Source organism: Entelurus aequoreus, linkage group LG05 (genome assembly GCF_033978785.1).
Source record: "Entelurus aequoreus isolate RoL-2023_Sb linkage group LG05, RoL_Eaeq_v1.1, whole genome shotgun sequence".
In the NCBI taxonomy this organism is placed as follows: Eukaryota; Metazoa; Chordata; class Actinopteri; order Syngnathiformes; family Syngnathidae; genus Entelurus; species Entelurus aequoreus.
Window position 1 is genome coordinate 84,072,638 of NC_084735.1, and position 23,268 is coordinate 84,095,905.

The 23,268-nt window shown below is 38.6% G+C and overlaps 1 protein-coding gene across 4 annotated transcripts in view; it reads left to right on the forward strand.

Annotated features, from left to right (window-relative positions):
- The first annotated feature begins 283 nt into the window (after positions 1-283).
- Positions 284-23,268, forward strand: part of larp1 (La ribonucleoprotein 1, translational regulator) — a 107,099-nt gene continuing 84,114 nt past the window's right edge. For 3 of the 4 annotated variants that reach the window (XM_062049100.1, XM_062049099.1, XM_062049101.1), the window contains exon 1: positions 284-899. In XM_062049100.1, the coding sequence (XP_061905084.1) occupies positions 608-899 (292 nt within the window). In that variant the 5' untranslated portion in view covers positions 284-607. The remainder of the gene's footprint in view (positions 900-23,268) is intronic. The other variant, XM_062049098.1, reaches the window with a different exon arrangement.

The window sequence follows — 23,268 nt, forward strand, 5'->3', positions numbered from 1 at the left end:
GGCCGGTAAACAATTAGCTGCGGGCCGCAAACGGCCCCCGGGCCGCCCTTTGGACATCCCTGGACTGTGTATGCATGTTTGTACAGTGAATGTGTATGTACAGTATGTGTATATGTATGTTTGTACAGTGAAGATTTAATTAATAATTTGAAATGCAACCGTTGTTAATAGTAGAACGTTCGCGCTGTCGTGTTGTATCTAAAGACCCTGAAGGCAGCATTACTATGACGTGAGGCAGACGCGCGCTCCCGCCCGTACGTGACTCCTTCCCCCCCGTCCAGCGTACGTGCGCGCTCCTGGTATCGCGTGGTGGAGCAGAGCGACCATATTGCTGCTAGTGGCTGAGGAAGGCTTGTTGTCCCCCTCGATACATCTCCGGACGCGGATTTAGCCATTTTTTTTTTACATGTTTTAACCGAGCGTGAACCTCTCTGCGTCTTAGACTGAAAACATTTTGGTCTAAGAGCGACGGAGTAGCGACACGCTTCACTTTTTTCCCCCCGAGAAACCTACTCGGTCACGGGGAGGGGAAGGTGGACTGGTAATCCCGAAGCGGCGGCGGGGGGGGAGGGAGGAAGGAAGGAAAGGAAGACGCTGGTTGGGGGAAATGGCCGCTCAGGTGGAGGCTCTCCTGCCGGGCAACCCGCTCGTTAAAGCCGAGGAGCACGGCAAGGTAATCCGCGGCGAGCCGGAGGAGGACGACGACGTCGCCGGGCTGGAGCGAGGGAGCCGCGATCCGGAGGCGGGCGAGGGGGGCTCTGACAGCGAGGCCCGGCCGGGCGAGGACAGCGCGGAAGGCAGCAAGGAGTTTACCGAGGCCCCCCCGCCCAAGGTGAACCCGTGGACGAGGAAGATGAACGCGGTGACGGTGGTCAGCGTGAACGGGCAGGCACATCACGGTGGGTCAGCCTTCCTTTATGTTCGCCAGCAGCTGTCACTCAGGCTGGGTGGGGGTGGAGGGGGGGGTCAGGCACCGGCACCGATCAAAATGTCAAGCCCGGTCCGGCTTGTGGCCCCCCGCATGCTGGTTTATATTTGGACCCTGCTGGAGGCTATTCCTGGAACCCAGTAGTGTCTCGTTGCACAAGACATGCTCACACCCTTTTTTGTGCGTTTAAAATGGAACTTTTATTTTGCACACTTTTAAGTGACTTAAACGATCAAAGGTGGCAGACGTCAAAAAGACTTACAAAATGTCCCTGGAAAGACATTTTTAAACCCGAGTAGACACACCCTCAAACACACAAAATGTCTGTCCGCCGCTGTTTTGCATTGAATTAAACAAACACCCATGCAAAAAAGCCCCAACTCGCACAAGCTAATGCTAATGCTAACAATAGCTAACGCCTCGTCGGCCTAGCGCGACGCCGGGGCCCTTCCTAGTGCCCCCCCCCCCCGGGTTGCGTGGACGCGTACCCCCGGTTCCGGGGAGCGGCGCCCATCGCCATACCAAACCCGACAGTTTCCCGTTAAAAACAAAACAAAAAAAGAGCAAGTTTTATTTATGAGACGTCACGTGTTCCCTCCACGTGTTCCCGCAGAGGAGAAAAGGCATGGCGTGCTATAGCACTTAGCCCGGCTAGCTCCACTCGACCAAAAAAAAACAAAAATCCCACGCCCAGTGTTGGTGACTTTTCTTTTGTTTATTACCGGTTGGTCGAGCCGGTTCTCGCGTGTTCGGTAACCGCCGCCTAGTGTTACCGGTTAGCTAGTGTTAGCTAAGCTATCGCGTGTGTGCAAGTCATGGTGGTTGTTGCATAAGCGAAACCTAACGAGGGGGAACACAACACTGGCGACAGTGTACACTATTTAAACGGTTATCTGTTCGCAATATATTTATTTTTGTTTAATAAGGTGTTAAGTAGACTGGCGGTCATCGTTGCAAAGACAACGTGTCTCTCAGCCATTTGTCCCCCAACCCCCATTTTGCTGGCTGTATTTAAATTGCATGGCTGGCTTACGGCAGCAGTGTGTACGACCAAAAGTTCAGGAACTTTAAGTTCCTGGAACCTCTAGTTCAGTGGTTCTTAACCTTGTTGGAGGTACCGAACCCCACCAGTTTCATATGCGCATTCACCGAACCCTTATTTAGTGAAAAATAAAATGTTTTTTTTTCCAAATTCAAGACAAAGTTATATGTTTTTGGTAACACTTTAGTATGGGGAACATATTCTAAGTAACACAGACTTAATTTAGAGTTTTTTGGACAGTAGGGAACATATTCTAAGTAACACAGACTTCATTTAGAGTTATTTGGACACTAGGGGAACATATTCTAAGTAATAAAGACTTAATTTAGAGTTATTTGGTTAGAGTCAGGGTTACAGGGTTAGGGTTATAATAAAAATACAATGTTTTTTTTCCAAATTCAAGACAAAGTTATATGTTTTTGGTAACACTTTAGTATGGGGAACATATTCTAAGTAACACAGACTTAATTTAGAGTTATTTGGACACTAGGGGAACATATATTCTAAGTAACAAAGACTTCATTTAGAGTTATTTGGACACTAGGGGAACATATTCTAAGTAATAAAGACTTAATTTAGAGTTATTTGGTTAGGGTCAGGGTTAGAGGGTTAGGTTATTATACAAATAAAATGTTTTTTTTTCCCAAATTCAAGACAGTTATATGTTTTTGGTAACACTTTAGTATGGGGAACATATTCTAAGTAACACAGACTTAATTTAGAGTTTTTTGGACACTAGGGAACATATTCTAAGTAACACAGACTTCATTTAGAGTTATTTGGACACTAGGGGAACATATATTCTAAGTAACAAAGACTTAATTTAGAGTTTTTTGGACACTAGGAAACATATTCTAAGTAACACAGACTTAATTTAGAGTTATTTGGACACTAGGGGAACATATTCTAAGTAACACAGACTTAATTTAGAGTTATTTGGACACTAGGGGAACATATTCTAAGTAATAAAGACTTAATTTAGAGTTATTTGGTTAGGGTCAGGGTTAGAGGGTTAGGGTTATAATAAAAATAAAATGTTTTTTTTCCCAAATTCAAGACAGTTATATGTTTTTGGTAACACTTTAGTATGGGGAACATATTCTAAGTAACACAGACTTAATTTAGAGTTTTTTGGACACTAGGGAACATATTCTAAGTAACAAAGACTTCATTTAGAGTTATTTGGACACTAGGGGAACATATTCTAAGTAATAAAGACTTAATTTAGAGATATTTGGTTAGGGTCAGGGTTAGAGGGTTAGGGTTATAATAAAAATAAAATGTTTTTTTTCCAAATTCAAGACAGTTATATGTTTTTGGTAACACTTTAGTATGGGGAACATATTCTAAGTAGCACAGACTTAATTTAGAGTTTTTTGGACACTAGGGAACATATTCTAAGTAACAAAGACTTCATTTAGAGTTAATTGGACACTAGGGGAACATATTCTAAGTAATAAAGACTTAATTTTGAGTTATTTGGTTAGGGTCAGGGTTAGAGGGTTAGGGTTATAATAAAAATACAATGTTTTTTTTCCAAATTCAAGACAAAGTTATATGTTTTTGGTAACACTTTAGTATGGGGAGCATATTCTAAGTAACACAGACTTAATTTAGAGTTTTTTGGACACTAGGGAACATATTCTAAGTAACAAAGACTTAATTTAGAGTTATTTGAACACTAGGGGAACATATTCTAAGTAACAAAGACTTAATTTAGAGTTATTTGGTTAGGGTCAGGGTTAGAGGGTTAGGGTTATAATAAAAATAAAATGTTTTTTTTCCCAAATTCAAGACAGTTATGTTTTTGGTAACACTTTAGTATGGGGAACATATTCTAAGTAGCACAGACTTAATTTAGAGTTTTTTGGACACTAGGGGAACATATTCTAAGTAACAAAGACTTAATTTAGAGTTATTTGGACACTAGGGGAACATATTTTAAGTAAAAAATACTTAATTTAGAGTTATTTGGACACTAGGGGAACATATTCTAAGTAATAAAGACTTAATTTAGAGTTATTTGGTTAGGGTCAGGGTTAGAGGGTTAGGGTTATAATAAAAATACAATGTTTTTTTTTCCAAATTCAAGACAAAGTTATATGTTTTTGGTAACACTTTAGTATGGGGAACATATTCTAAGTAACACAGACTTAATTTAGAGTTTTTTGGACACTAGGGAACATATTCTAAGTAACAAAGACTTCATTTAGAGTTATTTGGACACTAGGGGAACATATTCTAAGTAATAAAGACTTAATTTAGAGTTATTTGGTTAGGGTTATAATAAAAATAAAATGTTTTTTTTCCAAATTCAAGACAAAGTTATATGTTTTTGGTAACACTTTAGTATGGGGAACATATTCTAAGTAACACAGACTTAATTTAGAGTTTTTTGGACACTAGGGAACATATTCTAAGTAACAAAGACTTCATTTAGAGTTATTTGGACACTAGGGGAACATATTCTAAGTAATAAAGACTTAATATAGAGTTATTTGGTTAGGGTCAGGGTTTGAGGGTTAGGGTTATAATAAGGCCATGCCGAATAAGGCATTAATAAGTACTTAAAGGCCTACTGAAATGAATTTTTTTAATTTAAACGGGGATAGCAGATCCATTCTATGTGTCATGCTTGATCATTTCGCGATATAATAATAATTTCACACATAAGTCGCTCCGGAGTATATGTCGCACCCACGGCCAAACTATGAAAAAAAACTGTGACTTATAATTAGAGATGATGCTCGAAACTAGTTTTCCCGGTTGTTCGATAAGAAAAGAACAGAGTCCTCGGACTCAAATCCGTTTTTGAGAACAGGTACCTGTTATAGAGACCACTACAGTAAAGAAAAAGAGTTGTTTCCTTATTCGAATCCCTGAGAAGGAATCCCTTCCCACAGGAAATGCCCTGTGGGACGCAATGTTATGCCCATTTGATTGTAGACTCTTACTGACACTTTGTGGCGATATGAAAATACTATGCGTCATTAGTTTGGGCACTTCCGGGTTGGCGAGTAAGTTCAGTTCATGAGACAATTGAGAAGTAGACAAGTTGTGTTAGCTCCTACAAGCCTTGGAAAAGATAAGTCTGTAAGTAAACTGTTTAACTTGTTTATATAACTCAATATTAAAGGCCTACTGAAATTAATTTTTTAAATTTAAACAGGGATAGCAGATCCATTCTATGTGTCATACTTGATCATTTCGCGATATTGCCATATTTTTGCTGAAAGGATTTAGTAGAGAACATCGACGATAAAGTTTGCAACTTTTGGTCGCTGATAAAAAAAGCCTTGCCTGTACCGGAAGTAGCGTGACGTCACAGGTTGAAGAGCTCCTCACATCTGCACATTGTTTTCAATCATGGACGCCAGCAGCGTGAGCGATTCGGACCGAGAAAGAGACGATTACCCCATTAATTTGAGCGAGGATGAAAGATTTGTGAATGAGGAAAGTGAAAGTGAAGGATTAGAGGGCAGTGGAAGCGATTCAGATAGGGAAGATGCTGTGAGAGGCGGGTGGGACCTGATATTCAGCTGGGAATGACTACAACAGTAAATAAACACAAGACATATATATATACTCTATTAGCCACAACACAACCAGGCTTATATTTAATATGCCACAAATTAATCCGCATAACAAACACCTCCCCCCTCCCGTCCATATAACCCGCCAATACAACTCAAACACCCGCACAAAACACTCAATCCCACAGCCCAAAGTACCGTTCACCTCCGTAAAGTTCATACAGCACATATATTTCCCCAAAATTACGTACGTGACATGCACATAGCGGCACGCACGGACGGGCAAGCGATCAAATGTTTGGAAGAAAGCTTCCTTACTCACGGTAGCGTGTCTGCTATCCAACTCAAAGTCCTCCTGGTTGTGTTGCTGTAGCCTGCCGCTAATACACCGATCCCACCTACAGCTTTCTTCTTTGCAGTCTTCATTGTCCATTAAACAAATTGCAAAAGATTCACCAACACAGATGTCCAGAATACTGTGGAATTTTGCGATGAAAACAGAGCTGTTTGTATTGGGACACAATGGTGTCCCAATACTTCCGCACAATCCGTGACATCATGCGCAAACTTCATCATACAGAGACGTTTTCAGCCGGATATTTCCCGGGAAATTTAAAATTGCACTTTATAAGTTAACCCTGCCGTATTGGCATGTGTTGCAATGTTAAAATTTCATAATTGATATATAAAATATCAGACTGCGTGGTCGGTAGTAGTGGCTTTCAGTAGGCCTTTAAGAGCCAATATGTTACTAATTTGCATGTTAATAAGCAACTAATTAATGGTGAATATGTTCCCCATACACAAAATGAACCGTGCATGAACGTCACCTTGTTCAAACAACAAAACCAACACAGTGCATAAACTCACCACAAATTACACACCTGCAAATCAGTCTGACTTCTGCTGTTGCCATATCCGTAATACACCGATAGGGAGAAGTTTGTATTTACATGAGTCGGGTGTGTTTTGACCTCTACCTTGAATTGATTAACGTGGACCCCGACTTAAACAAGTTGAAAAATGTATTCGGGTGTTACCATTTAGTGGTCAATTGTACGGAATATGTACTGTACTGTGCAAAGGCAGTGCCTTTAAGCTTTATTGGCGCTCTGTACTTCTCCCTACGTCCGTGTACACAGCGGCGTTTTAAAGTCATACATTTTGCTTGTTGAAACCGATACCGATAATTTTGAAACCGATAATATCCGATATTACATTTTAAAGCATTTATCGGCCGATAATATCGGCAGTCCGATATTATCGGACATCCCTACTTGGAATAAAAAAAAGAAAGCGGATAAATGGGAGGGAAGGAAAGAGAAGCAAACTGTATTAACTTTGTAGTTGTAGTTTCTAGAACTATAGGTTTCCGTGGAAGTGTGCGGTTTGTGTTTCCACAGCGTTTCTCACTTCCAGGGTAGTTTATACAAATCAGGCTGACGGCGTATGGAGGAGTGGTTTAGCATATTTCACCATGTAAATAAACAACATTAAGTCGCAGTTATTTCACTTAAGTCTAAGTAAATGAAATATAAAGCAATAAGATACAAATTGATATGATTTAAAAAATAAAGTGTACTGAATTGTTCATTAAAAAAATCTGGATTTTTGTCCGCAATGTCCAACAGTCAGAAAGTTGTCCTCTCGGTAAATGACGAATTCATGAGCGTCCATTTCAGCTGTAAATAACAATATATAAATAATAAATGTCAGTGTTTATCTCCCGCCGACAACACGAACGCATCACTCTAGCTTGTTAGCATTAGCGTTCTGTTCACTCGGGTTGTGGCTAATAGCTACACAAATGTAGTGTCACTGACTACTTTTACCATATGCAATAAAGTAAATGGTTAATATTTGATGTTATTTACTTTTGAGGCACTTGTGTACTGTCTCCTATATTTCACATTTATCCAACGAAGTCAGAGTAGTAAGCAGCTGAGGTCGTTGCCTAGAGTCCGGCTTCATACGCCATCGTAAATACGTTTAAAAGAGTCTGTCGACTTCTCGTAGCTTCGTGAATCGAAATTAAGTTTGTAAAAATAACAACAATAAACTTGCATGTAGTTTAAAGACTACGACTAACACTGCAAGATATTTTTAATGATCAGCGTTCTTCGGCACAACGATTCCCCGCAAAAGCTCCTGTGGTTCTACTTTCTCTCAGTTAAGTATTTTGTAATAGAAATACACAAGAAATAAACAAGTCTCCCTGTATATCCTGATGGTGGTTTTATTTATTTATTTGGATTAGGACAATGCATATTCATACATAGAACATCAATGTAAATATGCTGGAGTTAGCACAATAGCTAGATTTCATCTGTTGTCCTAAGGCAGGTTAATACAGTAAACTTTCAACAGGTGATAATACAACAGAATACATACATCACAAGTCATTACACATTACAAGCATACCATAAGCACATACCATGGACAAAAGAATAAAACAAAACAAATGTGTGTTTGAAAAATACGTCTTAGGAACGCCCCCAACTGTGTTCAACCAATCAGCTTAGTACAGCACAGCCCGTCCCTGAAAAGGTTCTGGGTACATTCCAAAAGTGCCACCTAGCATGCAGGAATTAAGATAGGGTTCTTGAAGAAGTAGTTTTTGGTGGAAACACAGGGGGAACTTATGGGAAAGTTCTTACGGTGGAAAAGGACCTATTGAATTGATCCAACATTAGCATGTTTTATTGTTGTCAATACGGTTGTCGAAGCAGATCATACAGTACATGTTTTGTGACCCTTTACTAACACTGAAACATCCATTTTTTTTCTACACCCCTTGTCCTCAGAATGACTGGTGAGATATGATAGACTTTAGTCATCCCACAATGGGGAAATTATGTGGGTGCAGTGCAGATACAAAAAGTTCACAAAAACAAGTGGGAAACATGAGACCTCCTTTTAGGTTTTAAAACAAATTCACAAGAATACAACTGAAAAGTTGTAAGCCCTTTGAGACACTTGTGATTTAGGGCTATATAAATAAACATTGATTGATTGATTAATATGCATGCCAGGCCAGTAGTTGGTAATGTTGTGTTGTATAGAGACTGCAGTGACCATAATGTCCTTTAAAAATTATCCTCTTTAGTGAACATGTGATATGTAAATTAATACTATGGCAAGTAAAATGGTGGCCGTGTATTACAGTTACACTTTATTCAAGGAATTTGTACGCTAAAAAGCTGACTTTCACCATTGTTTTATTCATATGGAAATAGAAATGCAACAACTTTCAAAAATGTCTTCCTTAGTAGCAAATTTTTTAAGCATGTCCCAAAGGACCAAAAATTATATCGTCATGCAAACAATTGGCCAGAACGTAGGATTTTACGGTGTATGTGGTTTCATGTTAGGGCTGGGCGATATGGCAGAAAACTGTATCACGTTATAAGTGTTTTATATCGGTCGATATCAATAATTATTATTTTTATGGCCTATTAAAAATAAGGACCAGGAGAAAAATATATATTAAATGTAAATATATTTATTTAAATGGTATCCTTCCACTGATTAAAATCCCCTCAGCTATCAAGGCAAATAAAGGAAAGGAAATGTCATCACAAGCATGGAAAACACTCAATGTATACAAAATTCCAACACTTAACAATAATCTCTTAAAGTAAAGGTGCAAAAATTAGGAAAGTCTAAGAAATGCTTAATAAAATGTAAGAAAATAGTGAAAGTGTGTAAATGTCAACAGATAAATCTGAGAATAAGTACTTTCTGCAGGTTTAGTGCCAGGAAGTTACTGCTATGCTCTAAAGGGTGAGCGCGGCTAAGTTGATGTGGTATTGCCGGTCTTGCATCATTTACAGACCACATTGGTCTGACTGCGTTTTCGTTTTTAAAACATCCAAAAAAACCATCCTGACCATCCTGTTCTTCGCTCTGTGCAGCACTTAGTTTGAGTTTCTCCTCTCACTCCACGCAAAGAATCAACCGCAAGTCAACGACATGGTGCAACCAAACCTGATCGTCGATACTGTTAACTGATTTACCAGAGCGCGAGTGCTTTTGTTCATGCAAACAACCTTGCCTGGCAACTTCGTTTCTTCCGATATAAAAAAAAATGGAATGGTTTTATTGAACACATTTTTTTACAGATATCGACTACGTCTCTATCGCGATATGTATTAGGGCTGGGCGATATATCGAGTTTGTAAGATATATCAGTATATTTTCATACAAGATATGAATTAAGAAAATATCATAATATCGATATAATTGATTTCACGTTAAAATGACCAAACGCCGCTTATTTGTTGTGTTCCTTGTTCTCCCCCGCTCCCCCTCCATGAGCTACTAAACCCCTCCCCTTCCTCCTTCCAAGACGTGCTTGCATATATAAGAACATCCATGATTGGTTGGTTGGTTGTTTACTATGATGAGTCACGATTGGTTAGGGACAGGCCAATCAGAGGCAAGATAGGGCGGGTCATCGAACCAGTAAGGGAAATCAAAAAGTGCCTGCCTGCAAATGTATTTTTTTATGAGTTTGATAAATGTTGTATTATTTGCACGGCTATGTTATTTATTTTACATAGGAATACTATTTTTCTATTTTATTTATGTTATGTGATTCTGACTTAAACAGTTTTTCTGTGCTGTTAATACCCATATAGACTAACTGGGTTAATAAAAGTGCCACTGACAGCTTACAGTACAGTTGTCATTCACTTCAATTTCACTAAATATCGCTCAAAAATTAATATCTTTATATGTATACTTTCACCGAAAATATATCGAGATATATATCGAATATCGAGTTGGTAAGTAAAAAGATATCGAGGTATACTTTTTCATCCATATCCCCCAGCCCTAATATGTATTGATATTATTTTGTCGCCAAGCCCATTTCAAGTGAATATATTTCAGGTAGAAAGCCACCCGGATTAATTAGGTCATGGTGATATGAATTGACCTGGTGTCAGCTGAATACACCACATGTTCTCACAACCACCCGTCACCACATAAGCGGTGTCCCAAATGGACAGATGTAGTCGAAGCAACTGTTTTGTCAGTGGGACAACATATGGAAAGGATTAGCCGCCAAAGAAAACCCTAATGTTGCGTTTAAAAAAATACTATAAAGACCAACACAAGTTTGGGAGTTGAATCTTTGCGAAAGGTTGTGTTTAACTCTTATCACCAGTGTGTACTCTGTGTGTCCTTGGAAGAAATCCAGTCGCGGATAAGAGCAGTCTAAAGAGTGGAAATGTACAGTATTTCAACATCAATGTAAAATGGAAGAATAGCCTGGAGAAATAAATAAGTCCAACATACAAAGATGCTTTTTGTGAAAATGTGACCTACACTTAACTCGGGAGCACTACTTGTCCGATAAGCCCTAAATACAAAGATTAGATATATATCTTATTTTCTAAAAGTGGAACACAAGACAAGGCCTGGGTGAATTCTGCCATGAGGAGATCAGCATTTTCTATAATCAGTCACAGTGCTACACAGGTACGCATTAGGTCATCACATTGAAGAGAGTTATTTTCTGTGGTGACAAACATTTCCAGAGGTGCTATAATGGTTATGCCACCAATCAGTATCAGACGGTTTCTGTGAAAATGTACGTGATCGGCCAATACCGATTGATACCTTTCCAGGCCTCGAATTTTAACTTTTTAAGGTCAACATGAATGTTTTTTGAAGTAACACCTTTGTCATGAAAAAAACACAAGTAATGTAAAAAAAAACCTGTTTACTTTTAGATATCAAAATGAAACACAAAGCAGTTTGGCTAATGAATATGAATTGTAATAAACAAGCTTTGTTTTTCTCTTGGTTCAGTACAACAGTTTGGTCAACAAAAATCAAGAGGAGTGACACCTCACACATTGAATACACAATCTTCACAGCCTCCGTTCAATTCGATGAGATGACAAAACATTTGAGCTAGTATTGATGTTATTTGACCACTGATACAGTTTGCAGTTAAAGGAGTGAACATCCCAGTAAACAAAGTAAGGACTTTATAAACAAGTTGTGACTATGTTCACGACACTTCGTCTGCATCATTAACTCTCAGTCACAGCAGCTGATGGACGCTGTATTTACAAAATAGAAGTAGCATCAAATAGTTTTCTACTTCGCTTTATACTTTAAGTGTGGGGACAAGTGCGTCCGTCTCCAATATTGTCCACACCTGTCGCCATCCAAACACAGCAGTGCGCTCTTAACCGCACGCCGGGAAGCGAGGGGAAATTACGTTAAACCAAGCGCTTGGCTCTGTTTACTCCGAGGGGAAATCTCCCGAGCAAAGTCTGTGTCGTTGGTCCGCCATGATTATAAAGCCAAACGACGCTAGTGCGCATGCGCCTGACTGGGTGTTGCCTAAAATGCATTAATAAATGACGGGGTTTCGGTAATTAAAATTTTTTACTTATTACTAACCGTCGGAAATTTTATTGCAAATGATCATTGTACCGTTTATTGTTACATCCCTCGTCCATTAACAAGTAAAAAGTCATGGGCGGTCACGGCATGTTCTTTCCGCGGATGGTGGTACATTTTTTAGGGCATTACGGCGGCAAATGACAGGGCGGTCGCAGCTTTTGCCGCAGTTGCCATGGTTACATTAGAGCCCTGCCTTTCCAGTGGACCTTTTAATTTTGGTCCCCCAGCTGACAGGTGACTAGCAGCTAATGTTGTAGTCCCGTAAATTAATAATCATCAACTCCATTTTCCATTGCTGAAAATAAACTACATTTCTTACATGTTTCATTATCACTGGAGGACGATGCTAAACATGTTTACACGCTGAGTAAAAACGAGCAAGAGCAGACAAGACGACATGCTACACGCTAAGCGAGCTGCTAAGCTAGCTTGAAACACTTTAAATAAAGTTTAGGAAGTGTAGATGGAAGTGTTTTACAGCAGATATTGCTTAAATGTCTTTTGAGTTTGTAATACACAACACAATGCGATAGGACACCAATCTGTACTGACTTAAAAACATGAACCGTCATATTACAATGTCTGGGAAGTGTTAGCTCACGTTTCATGTTTTGTGTGTACACAGCGAGCTCGACAGTGTGATGCATGTATCATGAGAAATGTTATTGTGACTCACTCCATGGACAGTTGTCTGTCTGGTCCAGCTGGCTGGGGAAGTTTTTTCAAGTTGACTTTGGGTAAGCAATCCATTTATGTTGGTATAGCTTGGCTCCAAGTTCCACATTTACACTGTCAAGTCACGCCGACCTCATCACTCACTCGGCTTCCGTATGCTCCAAAGTTTCACTCACATTTCATCCTCCGTATATTCAGCTTCAAAAAGATAAGGTTGTGAATCCTCATTTGTCCAAAAATAGTCGTCTTCGTTGTTTATTACCAAGTCTGCCGTGATTAGAATACACTCGCGTTTGCTTTCGTAAGTAGGAAGTGCGCCGCTTTGGAAACGCAAATAAATGCGCTGTGGAAAGACGTTCCGGTAATGCATAAAATGACCAAAATACGGTAAATATTGAACATTTAACATATTGTTCTGAACTTTAGAATCCTAAGAAATTGTCTCTCATAATGATTGTGAACAAAAGGCAAAATTCCAGTCCCCCTTCAAAATTTCCAAACATAGCAATGCATTTAAACCAAACCGGTTTGGTAGTGTACACATTCGTCTGTTTTCATTGGTACAACTTGTAAAGGTTCCCGAAATGGTGTCACTCCTGTGTTAATGGCAAGTACAACAACAATTGTATTGCATTATTATACTTTATTAACATTTAAACATGTTTTTGTATATAAATATTTAACTGTAACCCTGTGGGTGCATTCCTGCGACCAGACACTTTCATTCCAGAGTAAAAATGTCCTCTGCTCCACCTCAGCATGCACACCCGACACACCCACCATCAGCTGTTTGAGATGAGCTCTTGTCTTCCGAGTGATCCGGCTCGGACTGCTTTATCTGGCCCGGGGTCGCGTCTGCACCCAGTGATAGAGCTCGAGAGGGTGTGGACCGCTCCCACTGACGACATGTCCAGTGGGTCTCTGTATCGATGCCGTTGAGCTTCCAGGGCCCGAGACTTCATTAAGGTCTCAAAACAGGTTTTTCCTAGTGCAGTGAAAACCTTGAGAAGAGCTTGCACGGGGGTTGTTGTTGTTTTGAAAGACCTCCGAGCTGATTGGATTAGTGAGTCATTGTCAATAAATAGCGTGCTAGTGTGTCGCTCTACAAACACCGTCGTCCTCTTCAGTCTGTTCAATGTGCGGCCTTTTTGGAAATGTGGCAGGTTGTGTACCTTGTACTTTTAAACTGAATGGCCTCAGTTTATTTGCCGTCCCTACAAATGTCCACTGCAGTTCTCAGTTATTATGACTGTATTATGATGATAGTATATCTGATAGTATATATCTGTATCATGAATCAATTTAAGTGGACCCCGACTTAAACAAGTTGAAAAACTTATTCGGGTGTTACCATTTAGTGGTCAATTGTACGGAATATGTACTTCACTGTGCAACCTACTAATAAAAGTCTCAATCAATCAATCAAGGTGGTCAAACTGGTGTCTCGTCACAGTTTTGGCTTGAAAGTGAAATATAAACAAATATAAATGTTTCAAATTGATTCACCTCAGGATTTGACCACACAATTACTGATGCATTTTATTACTATACATTTATTTTACATACTGTAAAAAAAAAAAAAAAAAGAAGCGCAGTGTTTCCCATAAACTGCCATGATACTTGTGGCAGTGGGGGCGTGGCTATGGACGTGGTCACCATGACATCATCGAGTAATTTGCATAATTTACTACACTGATATGATTTTCTCTAAAAAGGCTCAAAAAATGTATACTTACTAATTAATAATAACAGTTTTGTTTTAAACGTCCATCCATCCATCCATTTTACAATATAATTACAACACTTTATGTACATATTTATATACAGATTTGAACAATAAGTTATTCACTGAAATATATTTATTCATTGTGGTTCTTACAAAAAATATATCTTATAAAAATATAAAAGCTAAAATGTGTCTTAAAGCTCTGCCCCTTTAATTACTGCATACTAAATCATTTAACTTTAGCCTACTACTACAACCATATTATTTACCAGCAACATAAAGTGAAACAGAGGCAGAGGTGTCCTGCCACAGTCAGTAACTAATAAACAGAAAACAGTAGTGGTGGTAGATAGACACAAAGCTTCATCAAACGTCTGAACATAGAGCTCCAAAAATCTTGATCCTACACTTCTCTTTTGTAAAGTAAATCTGAACAGCCGATATGGGCATCTACATCAACTATATGATTTGCCTGAGAAGCTTGACAGGACCCAAAAAATAAAATATATATATATATTTTTTTTGTGGCGGCCTTAATTCTTTCGTGGCGGGCCGCCACAAATAAATGAATGTGTGGGAAACACTGAAGCGGATGTAGTGGTAAAAAACGCCAGAATTTAGCGTTAAATGTACTTTGGTTTTTACTAGCGATGTCCGATAATGGCTTTTTTGCTGATATCCGATATTGTCCAACTCTTGATTACCGATTCCGAAATCAACCGATACCGATATATAGCGGGGGTGTATATTGTAGTGTCCCGGAAGAGTTAGTGCTGCAAGGGGTTCTGGGTATTTGTTCTGTTGGGTTTATGTTGTGTTACGGTGCGGATGTTCTCCCAAAATGTGTTTGTCATTCTTGTTTGGTGCGGGTTCACAGTGTGGCGCATATTTGTAACAGCGTGAAAGTTGTTTATACGGCCACCCTCAGTGTGACCTGTATGGCTGTTGACCAAGTATGCCTTGCATTCAGTTGTGTGTGTGAAAAGCCGTAGAAGTTATGTGACTGGGCCGGCACGCGAAGGCAGTGCCTTTAAGGTTTATTGGCGCTCTGTACTTCTCCCTACGTCCGTGTACCACTCCGTACAGCAGTGTTTTAAAAAGCCATAAATTTTACTTTTTGAAACCGATACCGATAATTTCCGATATCACATTTTAAAGCATTTATCGGCCGATAATATCGGCAGTCCGATATTATCGGACATCTCTAGTTTTTACATGGAAAGATGTTTTTTACGGTAAAATTCTGCCGACTGAGCTGCCAGTTTTTTTTTACTGTAAAATATATTCAGTTAAACCGATAACTTGCTTTGAAATCATAAGTTAAGCAGGTATTCAAGTATTTATTTTTACTTTAACAAGAAAGAATGTTTGTAATGTATGATAATATAATATCATTGGTAATACTTAGTTTCTTGTATTTTATATAATTTCTTGTCCAGCGCTCTTTTCATTTTTGTTTCCACTTCCTGTTTGCTTCTATTTACTACCACTCCTCTGGTCTGGACACTGGCTCGCACATGTCCCTGATTGGCAATCAGGATGATTTCTATGCCAGCTCTGTTCTGTGGGCGGAGTTGCACTTCACACCTGTTTGCTTTTTTTTTTTTCACATCATAGCTGCATGTCTTTGGGGTTTTTTTGTGTTTTCTGCGTTTTCCATGCACCTGCCTGCCGTCTCTGCATCCCCGGATCTAGAAATACACCAGAACGTAACAAATTGTGGCAGTGTTGGATAATAACGTTTAAAAGCTATGCAATTGCAGGCAGTTTCATTTTAGGTTTTGTAACAGTATTGTAGATACCGCAGTATTGCGGTTTCAAAGTTTTCACAATAATGGTGAGACTGTATCAAACAAACTTGCTTTAGGGGTTTTAAAATAAACTACATCTGCGCTGCACGTAAACAACAAAATCCTGGCATCTAATCACCCTGAGCAGCAAGTGAATGTTCGTAGTAGATAATACGAATTGTGTTTTGGATGTTTTTTGAAAATTGTATCAAACCTTGTTTGTTTGAGTTATGTTGCTAACAAAGAAACCCTGGTGAAAACATCACCTCTTTGGCGGAGGTAAGAAAATCTGCTTTCTGCAAAGCAAAGCGCACCACTTTTTTCTCGAGCGTTTCCCAAGACGACCATTTACCAAAATAATATCGTACCGTGGCCTTAATACCCTGATAACGTACCGTGAGATTTTGATACTGTTACATCCCAAGTACTTTTATTTTTATTTAGTCAAAACACAAAAAAGAAATACATTTAGTAAGAAAGAGGCTTTCATGGGCTGTATAAAATGATGTGGCAGTTTGAAAAGGGCAGAGGTGTCAAAGTCGCAGGGCCACATCGCAGTTATGTGTGGCCCCAGAGGGCCGCTTCTAACAATGAATGCTATTATTACTCAATTTTTTATGCATTTTATTGGTAGATTTTTTTCAAAACTAAAATGAAAAAAAAAAAAATGGTAAGTTGCATTAATTTCACCTTAAAATGTAGTGTATATTACTGTAAATGGAAAAACAATACTGCTGTTTTTATGGTAAAGAAAAAAGGCAGCTCAGTTGCCAGAATTTTACTTACCGTATTTTTCGGTCTATAAGTCGCTCCGGAGTATAAGTCGCTCCGGAGTATAAGTCGCACCGGCCGAAAATGCATAATAAAGAAGGGATAAACATATATAAGTCGCACTGGAGTATAAGTCGCATTTTTGGGGGAAATTTATTTGATAAAAGCCAACACCAAGAATAGACATTTGAAAGACAATTTAAAATAAATAAAGAATAGTGAACAACAGGCTGAATAAGTGTACGTTATACGAGGCATAAATAACCAACTGAGAACGTGCCTGGTATGTTAACGTAACATATTATGGTAAGTCATTCAAATAACTATAACATATAGAACATGCTATACGTTTACCAAACAATCTGTCACTCCTAAATCCCATGAAATCTTATACGTCTAGTCTCTTACGTGAATGAGCTAAATAATATTATTTGATATTTTACGGTAATGTGTTAATAATTTCACACATAAGTCGCTCCTGACTATAAGTCGCAGCCCCGGCCAAACTATGAAAAAAAACTGCGACTTATAGTCCGAAAAGTAGTTATTTTACTGTAAAATAATAAAAACCTCAATTGTTTTTTTTTTTTCCAACCCCAAATCAACAACTGTAAATTTTTTCGGTGTATTACTGTAAATGCCAAAACGGCACCACAGTTTATTACAGTAAAAAAAAGTTTTTTTCATTTAGAGAAAAATGCTGTAAAAACCACAATTCACATTTTTACCATGAAATCTATTGCTACTTTTACATTGCACAATTTGATGGATATCTTGCTTTGAAATCATTATTGGTATTTATTTCTATTTTTTTTTAAATTGTTTGAAAGTTCGATATTATATTTTTGCATAAACTAGACAATATTTAGTTACGCATATTTTTTTTTCCCCTCCAAAAACAGAAAGAATACATTTAGTAAGAAAAGTTACAGTACTTTGATACATATTATTTCCAGACGTTTTAGGGCCAAATAAAACGGAGTGGCGGACCACATCTGGCCCCCGGGCCTTGAGTTTGACACCCGTGACATAGGGGATACACTGCAGTCACACTTTGCAGCTGAAAACTAACAACGTCTGTGGTATGGTCACGTGATCGTGTGACTCCACCATCTGCAGTTGCTCATCGACTGTTCCCTCCATATTTGGGTTTTGCGGACAGGCTCCCCCTCCTTTCTTCACTTCTCACTAGAATCTCACAATCGTCATTTACACTGCCTGCTCAGTGAAATACACGTCTTTTTTTTCCGCTAGGAAAGGAACGGAGCACAAGAAACTTGTACACAGGTCGTCTGTAGTTCTCAATGAGCTCACCAAACCATCCAATCTCTGCCGTGTTTGAGTCTTTTTGAAGTTAGGATGTAATGATTAACAGTTAGGGCTGGGCGATATGGCCTCTTTTTAATTCCGCAATATTTTTAGGCCATGTCACGATACACGATATATATCTCGATATTTTGCCTTAGTCTTGAATGAACACTTGATGCATATAATCACAGCAGTATGAGGATTCTATGTGTCTACATTAAAACATTCTTGTTCATACTGCATTAATATATGCTCATTAAAACTTTCATGCAGAGAGGGAAATCACAACTAAGTCAATTGACCAAAACTGTATGTTATTAAGCAGTGGCAAAAACATTCATGTCATTTCAAAACAGAAAGTGCAAGATTGTCAGAGACATTTAAAAACAAGCTATTAGTGCACTTTTGTGCATGATGTCACTAAGATGACATATCAAAACAACACTAAATTAAAGTACACTTTTTTTGTACACACTACAATGTTTTAAAACAAATAAAGTGCACTTTTGTGCATGATGTCACACAAGATATTTCAATAAGTGTCAAATAAAAATGAGCTGCATAATAGGAAATCAAATAGTGTATGTCCTTCGCTATGTGGTAGGTTCCTGCGGACATTATCTCCTTCTGTTGTTGACTAGTTTTTTCATACGATGTTGATGTGGAAATGGTTGCCTTGGCATGTTGTTGGTGTGGCACCGACCGGAGATGTTGACATGCGGAGTTTCAAGCACTCTTCATTCTCTAGCGGGTGACTTTTCAAATGATGCTACATATTAGCAGTAATTCTACTTTTTGTAGCAACGCTTTTGCCCCACACTTGACAAATTACGGTTGTCTGTTCGACATATTCCCGCTTGAAGCCAAACCACCGCCAGACGTTGGACCCCCTGCTGTTTTTCTTGGGAATTAATTCTTCCTTCATTTGTTACCAGATTCGCACCTTCTTTCTCTTGTATTACCACTCGCACCACAGCTAACGTTATCCATGCTGCTACCTCTCTGCTCCGTGAGGGCGTATACGTATGTGACGTATGTAAGAAGGTGCGCTTGTTTTATGTCACTGTGAGAAGCATAGACAAGAAAGAGTGAGAAGAGCCTGTAGTGTAATGCCCGCAGCTAAAAGCAACTGCGTGAGAACGTACACTCGAATATCACGATATGGTCAATTTCTATATGGCACAGAAACAAACCTGCGATATATCGAGTATATTCGATATATCGCCCAGCCCTGTTAACAGTATTAATGATAAACCGCGGTAAAACTCCCAACAGTTAATATTACCGTTTTAAATTAAAACAATCGTAAAACCGTGATTGATAACCACCCTTCGATAAACTCGTAGACCAATGATACTGCTCATTTACTGGAGAAAAAAAGTCAGCAAGCTAATGGCTGGCGAGGTAGCTAGAATGCTAACATTATACAAGAGCATTGTCTTTGTGGGGCGGTATAGCTCGGTTGGTAGAGCGGCCGTGCCAGCAACTTGAGGGTTGCAGGTTCGATCCCCGCTTCCGCCATCCTAGTCACTGCCGTTGTGTCCTTGGGCAAGACACTTTACCCACCTGCTCCCAGTGCCACCCACACTGGTTTGAATGTAACTTAGATATTGGGTTTCACTATGTAAAGCGCTTTGAGTCACTTGAGAAAAAGCGCTATATAAATGTAATTCACTTCACTTCACTTCACTTTCCCTGTTGAACCACATACCACAATCTAAAGTTGTACAACCACATTACTGACTAAACAACTAAAATATTCAATTGTGTACATTGAACCTACAGACTGTGCTCTCTTACCACATATCTATACTTGGAGAAATATGACACAAAGGCGTCTACAACAGGAAGTGATGTCACATCAATCAGACATGCAACACGCGTTTTTGCCTTAATTATTAATAAACACTTTAAAACCTTTACAAATCAAAATGGAAGAAGGTAAATGTATACAAAGACTCAAAAATAATATGGCTCATAAGAAGCCAGAACATTGTTTCTTCTGCCAACAAAGTATATTGTCTGCAATGTTGGCGCTAGAAATTTTCAAAATGGGTCATCACAATCAAGTCATAAAAATGGGGTCCCACAGTAAATTTTTGGGGTCCCTCTTTTTGGGGGGGGGTTACCCACATATGCGGTCCTCTCCAAGGTTTCTCATAGTCATCCACATTGACGTCCCACTGGGGTGAGTTTTCCTTGCCCGTATGTGGGCTCTGTACCGAGGATGTCGTTGTGGCTTGTACAGCCCTTTGAGACACTTGTGATTTAGGGCTATATAAATAAACATTGATTGATTGATTGATTGATTGTAAGCGTTTTGAAAACCAATGATAAATGTATGCATTATCCTGTTAGATCTCACATTCTATATTGTGTTAAGAAAAAGGTTGTCATAAATGTTACTTAATTCATAAAAAAATATATACAAAAGAAAACAAATTTGTATGCATATGTAAATGTATTCAGTTATAAAACATTCATTCACTTTCTTCTTTCCTTCATGGATCTAAACTTTACCGCTGCCAGTATTTTTTTCTATATTTTTATTTAATAGGTTGTAGGTTTATTTATTTCAGTATAAAAGTGTAAAAAGTGTTTTGCTTCGGTCATGAAAGTATGATAATCGTGTGCCAGGGCATACATACATTATTTATTTAACGCTTAAATCTCCAGTCTACATGAACTTCAGATCTATTCGTCAATTCCTAGTTTTTTTTTTTTTTTTTATGTTGTTTTTTTGTTTGTTCGTTTTCTGCTCTTTTTGTCAAAGAAAATTGTTCTCTTTATGGCAAACACACAAAATATGCAAAATATTTTTCAAAGTGGAAAATAATGCTGGTTAGCTTGAAGCTAACAGTAGCCTGTCTCCATCCGCGAACGATGTCGATCCAGCGGGAGATAAAAGGGAAGTTTCCATGGACTCACAAAGACTGAAACAACTAATTTACTGGTGACATGGCACAGGATGAAGTTAAAAAGGTGGACTTTTACCTTAGTATTTACCATGCGGTAAAGTTGTCCGAGTGCAAACTGAGGCAGTATTTGTGATTGATAAAACTTTCCGTGAATCAAAATGTAAGAAGTTGTACCGGAAAATTAATTACTTTGAAGACGACCAATAAAAACGCAATAAACTGGGATGGAAATTTGACCCGGCAAATATAAACAAAACAAAACACCGGCCGAAAGCGATACTTTATATAAAAAAAAACAAGCAAACCGGAGTTTTGACCCGGAGAAGGCAGGGTCGGTAAATAAAAAAATTTAAAAATCCAAAACACAGTGGATTAAGAGGAAACACCAATGCTATTGCAAGAGATGTAGAATGAATATACCACATGAACTACAGTAATGTTACCACAGGGTTTCCCATTAATGTAATTGGCTTTTTTTTCCTTTTCTTTTTTACTTGAAAACAAATGAAAGTCATATAACATATTCCAGCCCCCAGAAGAAATCACACAAAGTCAGACGCAATTTTTATTACCAATCTTATGATAACAATCAACGGCACAATTCCAACAGGTTTTACCTCCCATGAAAATTCCTCGAGTCTTCGCTTCCCTGCCCGACACACAACGCTTCCTCATTCTCTGCCAATCACAATTCAGGCTCGGACGGTGTGTTTGTAGACATGGGAAAAACTGACATCAAATCCAAACAACACAAACATAAAACATTAACATTAGCTGGTCAGTAGGAATTTATATAAATATATTGCCTATTATTTGCGCACTATTGACAAGTGATGTACCGAAAACTTGACCACCGAAAAAAGACTTGAGGATGTCAACATGTCTGCAATGTGGACATCATTTTTTATAAATATTGCAGATATAGTTGCGTGTACAGCCATCTACATAATGTGCAACTATTAAGAGGTAGTGGCGCCTTTTAAAAAGAGAAAGTCCATGACGTCATGCTCGCTTCAGCCTCTTTCGTCAGGCACATCGAAGGACAGAAGTCGAGTCTCTAAACACGAGTACATTCTGTAATAGCACCAGAAGAAGATGCTAGATTTGTTGCTAGTTGTTTTTAATTAAAAAAAAAAAAAGAAGTCATTAATAGTCTGTAAACACTTACTTATTGAATATGATTAAAATCAACAGTAAGGTGACTAATTCAGTGTTGACATTGGAGTGGGCCCCAAAGTCAAAAATCTTAAGAACCCTTGCATTAAAACCTCTAAAGTCTTAGTGGCCACATGCTTGTACAGCCACTTTTAGCTCTTATTTCCAGAATTGTGTACACTACTGATTTGGGGTCTTATGGCCACTTATGTGGACACTTATACTGCCATCTGGTGGTGTCAGAGGAGTATAACATGCAATGGAATTTGGAAAAAAAAGTGTAAAAATAAGAATTAGCATGCCACTAAACATGAAGTACACGTTTGTGTACTTATGGACTAAGTACATCATATTAAAAGATGATTCTTAGTTTTTATTCTAATTAGGGTCCAATAAGCCCAAATAGCAAAGAGAAATTTAAAAAAGCGTGTAAACAAACAGCTTCGGCCTTAAGAGGTTAAGCCATTTTTAGGGCGCTCCAGACTACAAGCTTACATTCTTTCACAGATGGGATCGTTTAAAGGATAACTGCACTTTTTTTTTGGAATTTTGCCTATTCACAATCCTGATGAGAGACTAGAAGACAAAAGTTTTTTTTTTTTCTTTTTAATTTGTAAAAATTGTCTTGTTCTTGGCGGGTGGCAACGCAGCTAATGGGAACAAACCATTCTGCCTTTAAATCACATTAAAATATTTCCTTTACGTTCCGTAACCTGTATAATAACAAAGCTGTTGCGACATTGTTTCTGTAAGAGCGAACACAGAGGAACTGTTTTTCTAGCGTTGTACGCATCGTCTTGCGACGGCATAAGCAGTAAGCCAGCTACGGCAAGAGGTAAGCTAGCTACGACAAGAGGTAAGCTAGCTTCTGCTAGCTTACATTCTATAACAGCACCAGAAGAAGATGCTAGATTTGTTGCTAGTTGTTTTTCAATTAAAAAAAGTCATTAATAGTCTGTAAGCACTTGAAAAAATCTCAACAAAGTACCTTGTACAAAA